The sequence below is a fragment of the Meles meles genome, chromosome 14 (genome assembly GCF_922984935.1).
Source record: "Meles meles chromosome 14, mMelMel3.1 paternal haplotype, whole genome shotgun sequence".
NCBI classification, from domain to species: Eukaryota; Metazoa; Chordata; class Mammalia; order Carnivora; family Mustelidae; genus Meles; species Meles meles.
The window spans coordinates 85,667,482-85,679,755 of record NC_060079.1 but is presented as its reverse complement, the minus strand read 5'-3'; the positions used below and the strand labels follow the sequence as shown (position 1 = coordinate 85,679,755).

General features: G+C 56.8%; 1 protein-coding gene across 6 annotated transcripts in view; it reads right to left on the bottom strand.

Annotated features, from left to right (window-relative positions):
* The window catches only part of CUL4A (cullin 4A), a 42,801-nt gene that overhangs the window by 16,164 nt on the left and 14,363 nt on the right, over positions 1 to 12,274 (bottom strand). For all 6 annotated transcript variants that reach the window (XM_045978011.1, XM_045978009.1, XM_045978012.1 and 3 more), the window contains 8 exons: positions 11,808 to 11,877; positions 10,585 to 10,658; positions 7,882 to 8,044; positions 7,412 to 7,501; positions 6,160 to 6,242; positions 3,996 to 4,063; positions 2,815 to 2,933; positions 400 to 592 (listed from right to left, as the gene is read on the bottom strand). In XM_045978011.1, the coding sequence (XP_045833967.1) occupies positions 400 to 592; positions 2,815 to 2,933; positions 3,996 to 4,063; positions 6,160 to 6,242; positions 7,412 to 7,501; positions 7,882 to 8,044; positions 10,585 to 10,658; positions 11,808 to 11,810 (793 nt within the window). In that variant the 5' untranslated portion in view covers positions 11,811 to 11,877. The remainder of the gene's footprint in view (positions 1 to 399; positions 593 to 2,814; positions 2,934 to 3,995; positions 4,064 to 6,159; positions 6,243 to 7,411; positions 7,502 to 7,881; positions 8,045 to 10,584; positions 10,659 to 11,807; positions 11,878 to 12,274) is intronic.

Sequence of the window (12,274 nt, the reverse complement as noted above, 5' to 3'; positions counted from 1 at the left end):
ACCCGGAGACACTCGAGTCGAGCAAATCCTCCTCACCCAGTTTCTGGGCACAAATTACTTGCTGTAACCACGACAGAACCAGGGCTCGTTTTTGCCAAACATGGCTCTGGAGCCGCTAGAGCAGGACGTGCAGAAGAGAACACAGTTTTGTCCCCTCCTGCTGTGACGTCAAGCTTCGATTTTACAAAATTACGACGGTGCTCACCCTCACAGAAATGCCACGTGCTTAATACAAACATAATGCGCACGTTTTTAAAAACGTGTGTCCTGATACGGTATAACACAAATCCTTCACTCCCCTCCCCAAGAGGAGCTTAAACATTTTGGGGAAAAAAACGTTTGCTTGAGTTCTGCCTCATTTCCCCGTACTAAAAACCGTGTGGAAGGCTGCTTTCCTACCTATCAGCTCCGCGGGCTTATTGGGCCTCTTGTTGATGAACGTCTCAAAGGCCTCCTTCATCAGGTTGACGGCCTTCTCGCTCCTCTGGAAGCACACTTCCACCACGTGGTCCACCCGGTCCTTAAAATCCAGCAGGTCCTGCACCATATCTTTGTCTTTCTCAGGGTTGATCACGATGGTTGTCCCGAAAGTCTGCAAGAGCACACACACCAGCTCATCCACAGGCAATGGTAACACACTCCGCTCTCACTCACGACACTTTCATGTAAATTAATTACTGTTGGTGTTAAGTACCAAGCACTCTCAAGTTTCGCAGATTCACCCTACATTCAAAGGACGAAGCAAATATACAATGACTGCTTCAGGGTTGTAACCCTGCTTCTAGAAGAATTTATCAATTAGTGTGCACAGTTTTTATTTATTTATTTCAAGAGTTTATTTATTTTTATTTGAGAGAGAGAGCGCGCGCATGGGGGGGGCAAAGGAGAAGCAGACTCCTGCGGAGCAGGGAGCCCAATGCAGGACTCAATCCTGGGACTCCAGGATCATGACCTGGGCCGAAGGCAGCCGCTTAACCAACTGAGCCCCCCGGCACCCCAGTATCCGCTGTTTTTAAAAACCCTTTTGCATACGAATTCCTCAGTCAGAAGTCGCCATCAACCCGCCACACCCACTTGGACTTCTTGACCGCAGTTCTTCTCCCCCACTGCCAGCCAGCAAGAGCTCAGCTGTTAGCCTGTGCCTCTAACTCAAACACGCCCTATCCAACATGTAACGGCTGCCTGAGGCATGCGCACCCCAGCAGCAGATCGTGCGAGTCCAAGTCCTGCTTCGTGTGTTTACGAAGACAGAGACGGCAGCCCCAAGTGCAGTGCCGTGCCCAGCCCCAGGCCAGCAGACCGGGACGGACCGCCTCCCTCCAAGGAATGGAGCCCGAGAGCAACGAGCAGGCTTGCCAGCACGGAGAGGTCCTCTGCCAGACAGAGCCCTGCCATCCGGAGGAAGGTGACCTTGCCACACCAACTGCGCTTCCTAGAGCATGTCCTGTCCCACCCCCTCCTGGCCTATAAAAGTCTGCTGGATCGCACAGCTCTCCAGGGCTGCTTTCTACCTGCTGGATGGTTCGCTGCCTGGTTCACGAATCACCAAATACAGCCAATGAGATCTTCAAAGTGTACTCAGTCGACTTCTGTCCTTTAGTGGAAGAACATGTATGTTTCTGGAAACGTGGCCTTGGTACCACCTACACATGAACTTGGGTGTCACAGACATAGTGGACAGACACCGTACGGCCAGCAGGGCTGGGACTTTCTGCTCCAGACCCTTCTGCTCTGACTGCATTTAAAAATAACATACACACACTGCCCAGGGTCAGCTTTCCTGTGACAACCACACACCAGTGTTTTGTCAGTGTGACTGCGCATCCGCGCTGGACAGTGAGCAACGGACTTCCACCGCCGAGACCGACACTTGTCAGGGGCACTTCCCGTGTTCAGTGCGCATTCCTGCTCCCTGGGGGCTGCTCACAGCAACACCCTCCTTCTCCATCAGACTTCCTGTACCACGAACCCCCCATGCTGCTGCTGTACACGTCTTGGGGGGTGCGTGTGTGCCTGAGCCGTCCACGTGTGCACAGATGTGCGACTTTCCGACTGTTCCACACAGCAGCATGCAAGCCTCCCATTACCCCTTCTATTTACTCAAGTTTTCCTGGTGATCATTACAGATTCCCACGCAGCAGAGAGAGCGAAGGGACCCCTCCTACACTTTGCCTACCAGCTCCCCGGATGCGAACACTTGGCCCACCGAGAGAGCAGCGCTGCAGCTGGGGCACGGGCGCTGGCACCCTGCACCCACCTTCTCCACACTGCCCCAGTTCCGCCTGTCCCCCAGCCCCGCGGGTGGAACCTATGACCACGGTCAGACACAAGAGCCCTCCTGCCGCCGTTCTGTAACCACATGCCAACATGGCAAGAAACGCCGAAGTGTCGTGAAAATCGCAGTCCTGGGTGGCTACGAAACGAAGCGGCGTACACGCGTGTAAGAATTCTCAGGGCGAAGGCATGGGGTGCTTAAAAAGCAGAATCACAAAACTGGCGACTCTTGAAAGTCACGGCTGGAACTGGACCTGGAGCGCAGGAGCGCACGAAAGGCAGACCTTCATCACACAGGCTGTACGCAGTGCGCGCACCGCTGGCATGATCTTTAAATACAAAGGTTTGCGCCAGCAATCTGGAAGGACGTGTAGGACTTTTGTCTACCCACGCGGCTGCCCCACGGAAACCACGGCGCCCAGAGACCACCCCGCTCCTCTGCCAGGCGCCACACAGCCTGGAGGCGGCGCGGCCCAGCCCAGCCCCGGCCCCGCCCCGCGCGGCCCAGCCCAGCCCCGGCCCCGCCCCGGCCCCGCGCACCTTGATGTAGTCGCCCCAGTGCTGCAGCAGGACCTGCTGGCCGCCCTTCACGCGGCTGAACAGCTGGTACATCTGAGTGAGGTCGGGCACTCTGTTCTCGTCAAGCAGGTGGTCCAGCCCTGAGGCGGCACATCGGACGGAAGCAGAGCCTGTGAGCACAACTGACGCGCGGCACCCCGCGCACCGTGAGGACAGCAGCGAGCCACTGCACAGGGCAGGGCTGCTGCTGGTCTCGGTGCACACAAGCCGGTCTCTGGGCTCGGACCTGACCCTGTCAGGCAGGGCCGTTTCCTGAGCACGCGGGCAGCTGTGCTCCTTAACCCCTCAGGTCTCGCCCACGCCGCGGCCTGACCAGCGCGCCCCAGTCGGCCCCATGTGACCCATCGCGTCGTTTACCGCTCACAGAGCGGACCTGTCGCCGGCGGGCGGGGGGGTCACCGTGTCTCATCTTTTAGCTGATTGTTCATTTTTTCTTATAATTTCTAATTTATGTTTATAATTCTGGGCCTTCCCACAGTTAAGATTTACGGTCTCCACATCCTGAAACCAATCCTGTCGCTCCAAGGACTTCCAAACGTAACAACCGGCACCTGGGCGCACGACACAACGTGCTAGGAGCCGCGAGCCGTGCCCGCTCGGACGCCCAGGGCAGGAGGCACACTCTGAAGGGCAGGAGTTCCCCTGGGCTGTGGGCGCCGTGACGGACGTGGCGCGAGAGCACAGCCTGGTCAGCACAGCCACGTGCTCGCTCGTCCAGGGGACCCGGGAAGGACACGCGCACTCTGGTGCGAGTCCCCAGCCACGTGGCATCATCTGCACAGAGGGCATGGGGAGGAAGCCCCCGCGACAACTCAAGGGCCGTCCAAGCAGCCTGCACTCACGGTGCTCTGCCCGGGCCGGTGCCGGAGGACGCGCGCCACACGAGGACCCAGCCGCGAGCTGTCTGCGGTGGGTGTCTTGGCAGCTCCGGCTAAGGGCGCGCTCCGTGGGGTTTCTACCGGAGGCCACTCGCTACTTCTCGGAACTCATTTTCCCTGAGAGCCAACACGTTCGTTATTCTTAATGATTTTTAGTGACTGTCGTATTACAATACAAAACGTCCTTTCCATCGTGGTGCTGTCTGCTTTCTTAACATATTAAGGACCGTCCTTCGGTCTGACAGGAGAGTTAAGAAAACCTACCTTTGTGCAGAATTGCTGTTAAATGTTCTCCTAACAGCTGCTTCTCCACACAAGCAATCAGCGGCTTCCTGCACGAGCAAACACCAAGTGTCAGAGACGAAGGGAAGGGAGAGACCTGGGCCCCGCGGCCAGAAGTGGGGTCTGTGCCCGCAGACGAGCCGGGACTCCACCCGAGCCGGGCGGACTCCACGACAGCCACTCCCTCCGGCTGAGAACAGCCGTCCCAGTGTCCCCGCCGTCCCAGTGGACACGGGAGCCTTTCTAAAAACTGTCTACCGACGAACACCACGAGACGGGGGTTCAGGGCGGAGACACCAGCTCCCACACAGACGAGCCCCCGGCACCCCAGCTCGGTTGGCGGTTTTCCAAAGGAGACTCTGCCCTTGGAGCGCAAGGCGCCCTAGCTCCCCCGACTTTGCACAGCCCGCTCTGCTGCGGGCCCCACCGCCCTCTGCATGGACAGGCCGCCCTCCCGCGACCGCCTGTCAGAAACCCTACTTCTGGAAGCTCCGACGTGAGGCTCACGCGGCACGAGAGCCACGCGGAACAGACTGTAGCCTCTGAACTCGTGCTAACGTGGCCGCTGCCCTCACAGGGACACGCGAAACCACTCTCCCTGGGTCCGTCTCCCACCGCTGCTCTCGTCCTGGCTCTTTCCAAAGATCAGAACACGTGTTCTCGCCCCAGGGTTATCATCGGGGGCATGTTCCCGAGCCTTTGTTCATCAAGAGCTTCCCGACAGAGTACCGTGACCCTCGAGAGAGGCAGGGTCGATGCTGGCTCCAGCCCCCAGCTCAGGCCTCCTGAGTAGCGGAGGGAGTGGGGAGGGGCCGGCCAGCACCTTCCCAGACTGCCTCCAAGAGGGGGAGCAGGGCCATGGGCTCTGGGGTGAGGTCAGAGGTCAGAGGCAGAGCAGGGAGGGCCAGCAGTGTCGCTGACCCAGTCCGACCGCAGCGGGGGCCATCCACCCGCAGACTAAGAATAGCGCTGCTGTGACTACCTGTAGCCAAGTTTCGTGGGAACGTATGTTTGCAGCAGAACAAGGACGTCGAAAAGGCCTGTAGCTCTGTGGAGCCCATGGAGGGCCTACCAGACCGTCCTCCCCGGCAGCTGCCCGCTTCCCATGCTTGCCGCCGGGGCACAAGGCTTCCGTTCCCACGGTCTCGCCGAGGCTGCGTACGCTTGCCCTTTGTAACCACAACGCCATTCTGGTGGGTGTGAAGCGAACTACGCTGTGGTTTCGGTATGCACTTCCCCGACAACTGTGCTTAGCAACTCGTCCTGTGCTCACAGAATCCCTGCCTCCAGGCAGGACATGGTCTAGACTGTGGTTCTGCAGCGCGGGAAACCCCATCCCAGTTTTGACGCCGCCAGTCCCCGTGATGCCTGCCCTATCCCAGGTGCCGTGGCTGGTCCCGAGCTAAGGGCAGATACTAGATTCCTTGTGACCAAAGGTTCAGTCCTGGGGAACTCACTGCCTTAGCACCCAGGTGCCCGAAGACTGACCTCACAGGCACTGCGCTCCACGGCCCCTCAAGTGTTGGAAGAGACCCTTCCTCTCCTGACCCTCTACTTCCCGACTTTGCAAAGCGCCGTGACTCCGCCCCTTTCTCCCATCCCGCCTGCTCCAGGCGAGTCACAAGTCCCGCACATTATACCCTTCAGTCTCTTTTCTACCCCACTTCCGTCCTCTCCTCACTTGAATGAAGTATGAAGTTTATGTGCATAGTGAGAAACATTCTCACGATTCTTCCCTTTTTACTTTTCCACAGCTACTTCCCAATTTTCAGATTTAGAGCAAACAAAATTAGATGAAAAGAGAAACTCATGGAACTAAGTAACATAAATAAAAATGCCAGCTGTTGCAGAAATCTAACAAAGGTTTACAATCCAAACTGTCCGATGTTCAACGACACCCCACTGACTTAATCGGATCTCGGCCTCTAAACTTGAAGGTGCCAAGCCCCTCAGCCCGAGGTGCTCCGCTTGGGCGAAACCTCAGGACGCAGCACCCGCCGGAACTCACAACGCGCAATGGTCAGTCACAAGCAACATGAGCAGAACACGTGAAGGACAGAATGACCCTCAGAGCCTACTGCACGCAGCCCGGGGAGGGGCTCGCTGCGGCCCGGCCGCGGGAACAGAGGAGAGCAGCAGTACTCACTGTGTGCTGTGGTCTAAATACGTGATCACTCGGTCTCCTTCTTCCTCTAAGCGCTTACTTACATGGTTAAGATACTCTGGAACCTTCCAAACACAACATTTCAGCATGTCAGTAACAAAGTCTCTTTTTCCTTTCTTCTTAAGCAACAAAGATTCTTGGTATTACCCAAAGAGCTAAAACACTGTGGTCCTTACAAAAGTTTTTTTAAAAAAGCAAAATATATATTCAAGCCAAATATGAACACAGAGGAGTGGGGAAGTGGAAGCAGTCAAGCGGGGGGAGCACTGTGGAAAGAGGGCTGTGGGGGGGGGGCGCACGGAAGAAACCTTCCTGGGACTTGGTTCTGGAGAGTAAATTGGATGTCTAGAACAAGGGACAGAACAGCACGTCACTGTTGCGCCCTGCTCACAGTGGAGCTTGGGGCCAAGCCCATGGGTCCCTCCCACCACCAAGGCCCCTACGGGCAGCTCCCGGTCGGCGGGTGCAGGCTAAGCGCATCTCTGGCCCACAGAGAACAGGGTTAGCAAAAGCTAATCAGAAGACTGCGTGTTCGCTCGAGGGCGCTGAACAGCCCAGCGGCAGACCTCACAACGCACTTCATGCTGTCAGGGGCAGAGGGCATTCCTGCCCTCACCAAGTGGCACAGGAGAGGCCCCAGGACACGGGTCTCTGGCATTCGGACCTAGTGGCAGGGCAGGGCTGGGTATGGGGCATGAAACCCCCTCTCCAAACCAAGAAGAAGCAACAATCGGTCTGTGCTATGCAATGACGAGGGACCTTTGGGGACAGTCCAGAGGAGCCTCCTTCAGTCCCGGCTCTCATACTTTTGAAACTGTTACGAAGATTTTGGGTTCATATTACTATTTCATGTTTTTCCTGTGGTTTTCCGGATAACTTTTTCAGTGTCTCACACAAAGGGAAGACTTGGGTATGACGTGTCTTTTCTATTTCGGATTTAACTACTATCCTCTTTGCTTCACTTTAGGTCATTTTACACATTTCAGAAGCAACTTTACTGGCCTTTTTTACCTGGGGTGGGGGACGGAAATAAACAAGTTTCTAAGTTAGAAGAAAGAAATTAAATCTTTCCTGTAGTAGGAATGAAGTTCGTTCCTGAGAATTTCAGCTAGATTGTGGCTTTCAGAAAATTCTCATAAAATGTTTACGTGGAAAGACATATTTTTAGAAATTACACTCAGATGAACATCTACAAAGCCAAAGAAAGCGATTCAGAAGTACTTTCTTGTCTCACCTCTCTTTCTTGCATTAATCTCTGGCCTTCTGCAGCATATAAACAATTAGTTTCTTCCAAAAATTTCAGTTCAAATGAATCTTTATATACCTAGGAAATGACAAAAGTTATTGATCAATTACAGGAAAGAAATCTACTTTGGGAAGTGCTGACACACCCAAGACATCCAGGGAGCCCAGCAGGCAGTGACCTGCACGTGGCCCCCAGAGCCGCATCCCGGCGGCAGGGCTGGCTCTGGGCTTGGGGACCCTGGCAGCCCACACCACCTGACGTGCTCTCTCCTCTGTGAGTGCCGCTCTCTCCTCTGTGAGTGCCGAAGGCCCTCGCCCTCTCCCTGAGGCGCTGGGTGTGTGTCTGAAGGGCTCTCCTCTGCGGTGGCGCAGGGCTAAATGAGCTTCGTATCTGGCCCTGCGACCTCTCCTGCGACCACCTGTCTCCGCGGGAGCAGGCGGGCCGGGGTGGGGCATTACCTGCAGGTCAGACAGCATACTCAGCAGACTTCTCAGTAAGCTGCGGTCCACCGCCTCGCCGTTCCTCTCCCGCTCGATTAAGAGCAGAATTCCATCGATACTTTTAGTCTGAACCATCTTGTCGCTAATGATATGGTTTCTAAAGAGTTCCAATCCCATGTCCCTGTACGAAGAGTAAAAACAAAACGGTACGTTAGTTTTACTTTCTAGAATCCGCGGGAAAGCGACGAGCTACACTGTGACTCTCATCCTGAAAGTGCTGATCTAACCCCAGATCCATGTGTCGAGCCCAGCTCCGCTGCGTCTGTTTTGGGCCGGTCTAGCGTGCGCTGTGCCTGCGTCCTCATGCAGGCCATTTCCCGGGCCGTGTCGGGCCTGCCACCGAACAGTCCACCAATCTTGCAAACGCCGTGGCTCACACCCTTCTTCCCGGGGGGGCTTCAAGGGTCTCCACCCACCCAGCCCGTCTGACCCTTTTCCATCTCTGGTCCTTCTCCAGGGCGTGCCATCCAACTCCCCCCTCTCCCAGCACTGGGCCCTCTCCTCTATCTGGCCCTTCCCACCGAGGAATGCAACGTGAAACTCTAGGAGTCCATCCTCCCTCGGCTTGTCGCCTGGGGAACTCCAGAGGAAATCCAGCTGCCGGTCACCATGCACAGAAACCCCGGGGATAACAGGTTCTGCGCTCTGTTCAAACATCTCCACAGGCCCCTGACGTGTCCAGCACCGAGCAGACAGACAAAACTCAGCTCCTGCGCCCGCCGGGTCTCCTCAACAGGCAGCTGAGGCGGGTATGGCGAGCAGCGTGCAGGGGGCATGGGTTCCGGGGAGCCCAATCTGCAGACCCTCTCCTACAACACGCACCAGGGGAGGCTTTTCCCGGGCCCTGCAGGAGCCGCAGGCCTGGGAGTTCTGTGCGTGTGCCAGACGCAGCAGGCAGGTGCAGGGGTTAGCCGTGAGGGCCCAAGCCGGGCGCCCAGGTCTGAATCCAAGTCCCACCCCGGCTCGCACTGCCTCTGGGTCCCTGCCTGTCCTTCTGACACTATAAATGGGATCACACGTCCGGTCCTCCTGCCCGTGAAGCCCTTCCACCCCAGGCAGGTTGCCCGTGAGGGGCGGACGCAGCGTCTGCTGTCTGCTCTCATCCACCTGCTCTCCTATTGTGAGCCGCTGCTTTCTAAAATCTCCATCTCGCCGCTCTCCACCACTGGTGACCAGGACGTGCTGCGGGCCTCATGTCCCCACCTCCCCCACAAATCGCTCATCCCAGACAGCTCCTGTTTCCACGCAGGCTTCCTTTTCTCCAGTACCAACTCCTGCCTCAGCCACATCAGCACTCCCACTCACTCTGCGAAGCTCAGGCCCCAGAGGAGGCTCGCCCTCCGTGCCCGGGGCGTCTCTCACGCACCTGCACCGTGAGTTGGTCCTACCAGGCGTAGCTTTCCCGCCTGCTGCTGTGGCCTGAGACCAGCGTCTTTGATGCTGTAAGTGGAGTTTCTTGTCTCTAATGATATGATTACATTACGAACTGTGTTTATGAACCAACAGTTCAGACTAGGCAGCCCAACAACCTGGGAACGGCAAATTATGGGCACTCTCTGCCTCAATTTCCCCATCTGTAAAACGGAGAAAACGGTCATCCGTCCAGAGCCGTACCACAGACTCGGTATGCCGGCAGGGCTGGACCTCTTAGGACGGAACCTTGAACCTTGCACACAGCAGCCGCCATGCTGTTCGTGGCGGCCCCGGCACTGTGCCGTTTTTCTGAACGAAGGCCGCCCTCTCTGCCCGGGGCCGGCCGGCTGCAGGCCCAGAGTGTCCAGCGCCTTGTGTACAGGAACAGATGCCAGAGAGGGCAGAGCGGCAAGGGGGACAGTGGCACCGAACAAGGGGGGCCTTCAAGGAGTGTCCGGAGCTGCAGAGACGTCAGGTCATCGAAAACGAAAAGCATCCATGGGCTCTGGCAAGCAGGGGTCAGCAACACCTTAGGGAGCCTCAGGTCAGGGGAACGGATGGTAAGGAGACTGGAAAAGCTGTTCCTTACTTAGAGAACTTGGGTTGAAAGGGAACAGAGAAGAGCCCAGGAAGAGCCCACAGACAACGTGTGCAATCAGTCCAGTCAGGGCTTTGTGAGGCGGCAGCGGGCACCTGGGGGCCAGGCAGCACGGCGGAGGGCGTCCGCACAGGGTGTGGGAATGGGTGATGGTGGGAACTCCCAATTCACACCATCCCTGAAAGACGCTGCACCACGCACAGGCAGACTAAAAGGAGGCCTCTGTGCGTGTGGCCGGTCAGTGGGTGGGGAGGCCCGGGGGGGGGGCTTCAGGACCCCGCGTCATGACCTCACCAGCCACCGCCTTCCTCAGAGCTTCACTGGACCACTGGCTGGACCAACTTCTGGATGGTCACGGAGAGCCTCGGCCTCTTGTTCCCAGCAGAGGGGAGCGGTGTGCTGCTGGCCCTGGACAGCCCTGACGCGCCACACCCGGTGACGGAAAGGGGCCTCCCCACGGGGCTGCCATGCCGGCCTGCCGCCTCCACGGCGATGCTCAGCGCGGGCTCCCCTGGGGCAGCCCGGCTCGGCTCTGCCCCCAGGACTAAGGTCCAGCTGGGTCTGGACGCGGGTGCTCGTGGCTCTGGCGGACATAAAGGACCAGACCGAAAGGCAGCAGCAGAGGCAGCTCGACCGCCCCGGACACTCACCAGATAGAAGGAAGCATGGAGTTCTGAAGGACGTATGTGCGGTCCAAAAACAGGAAAATACTTCTGATCATGATCTGGCAATTAGAAAAGCATTTATTTACGTCACTTACTAAACATCCAAGATTAGGTCTTCTGAATCCCGACTCTGGTAGCTGTCTCAAACCTAACAAGAACTGTTTCCTGGTGATGCTCCCCACCAAGACCCTCATGACTGATTTTTTTCCCCCATATTTAATTGTTCTTTTGAGGTTTAATTTTCACCTCTTTTATCCAGAAAATCTGATTATACAGATTTTAAACTATTTAACCTAAGGGATACCTTGGAAATCTGGTCATCTCTTGACTGATTTGGTAAATCTCATGGGCCTAAAGAGACACTTTAAGCTTCTTAAACCATCAGTCCTTATCACCTTGACACGAGGCTGCTGGCCACGTGTCCGACTTTCCTTTGCAAGCAGAGCATGGAGGGGACAGGACCGTCAACCACCCTGGGATTCGCTTGTCACAGAAACCGCCAGCCTTGTGACCAGAGCCTCCCAGCAGACGTTCATCTATTCTGACCATCTACCAGGTACCTATGCCAGAAGAGGCTCATTCGTGGTCCCTTTTACCTCACTGAGGAAACACAAGAATGCCACCCACTCAGCAAAGCTACTGGTCCCGTGTCCACTCACAAACAGGCCACACGAAGAAACTCATACACACAGAACCAAATTAGAATCAACCCATGCACAAAGACTCTGGCTTTCCAGGTACAGCAAAAACCTCATCGGGCTTGACGGCCTCGCACAGCGTGGGAGAAGGAAAACGTGAGACCCGTTCAGGACTCCCGGGCTGTCGGGCTGGTCGGAAGCTCATGGGAGCAGCTGGCCCCAACCTAGAAAAGCAGCTCACGCCCTGCTTTGCTCTGCTCGGCTGGTCAACTACATCGAGCCGAACGGCGGCATTTCACGCTCAACACAACTTCCCTCTCTCGGCCTAGAGTCCGGCCCCCACCGGCCCTGGGCAGGGAAGTGGACGAGGCCACGCTTTGATTAAAAAGAAAAAAGACGGCTGGATGAAAAGGGGCCCTTTCTCCCCACTCCCTTCTGTTGCTACACCGGAGGGTGAACAGGTTCCAGAGGGTGTGTGCAGGGGACGAGGCAGCGCAGTGGCAGCGAGGCCGGCTCCGGGCGGCACCGCACACCTGAGGCCGGGCTCGCGGGGACAGTCAGAGCACTTACCATCTGTCTGCAGTGATCCTGCCAGCACGTGTTAATCTTCTTTAAAAATAAAACACTATCTAGTGAGTCTGTGCAGATCTGCTAAGGAAAACGTGCCAAATGCTGGCCAATTTCATTACTGCGGTCCTGGCCCCATCACCGCATTCCTGACACGAACACGGCCATCACTCGGTTGTCAAAGGACCGGGGATGTGGGTTTTCTCCATCCCTGCATCTCACCCCGCACTGCTGGTCAACGTGGCTGCATTCCCCTGCCTTCCCCGCATCCCTCGAGGAGCCCTGCTGCCTGAGCCCCGGCCCCAGGCCTCGTGGGTGCGGGTGGTCAGACAGAGGGCAGGTCGTGAGCCGCGCTACCCCGGTGCCCAGGAAGCCGGTCGGCGGCTAACGGCGCTGGGGGACTGGCGGCCACAGGGAGGTGGCGGACGTCTGACTTTAACTTAGAGCCTCAGTGAGAACGGATGGGAAAT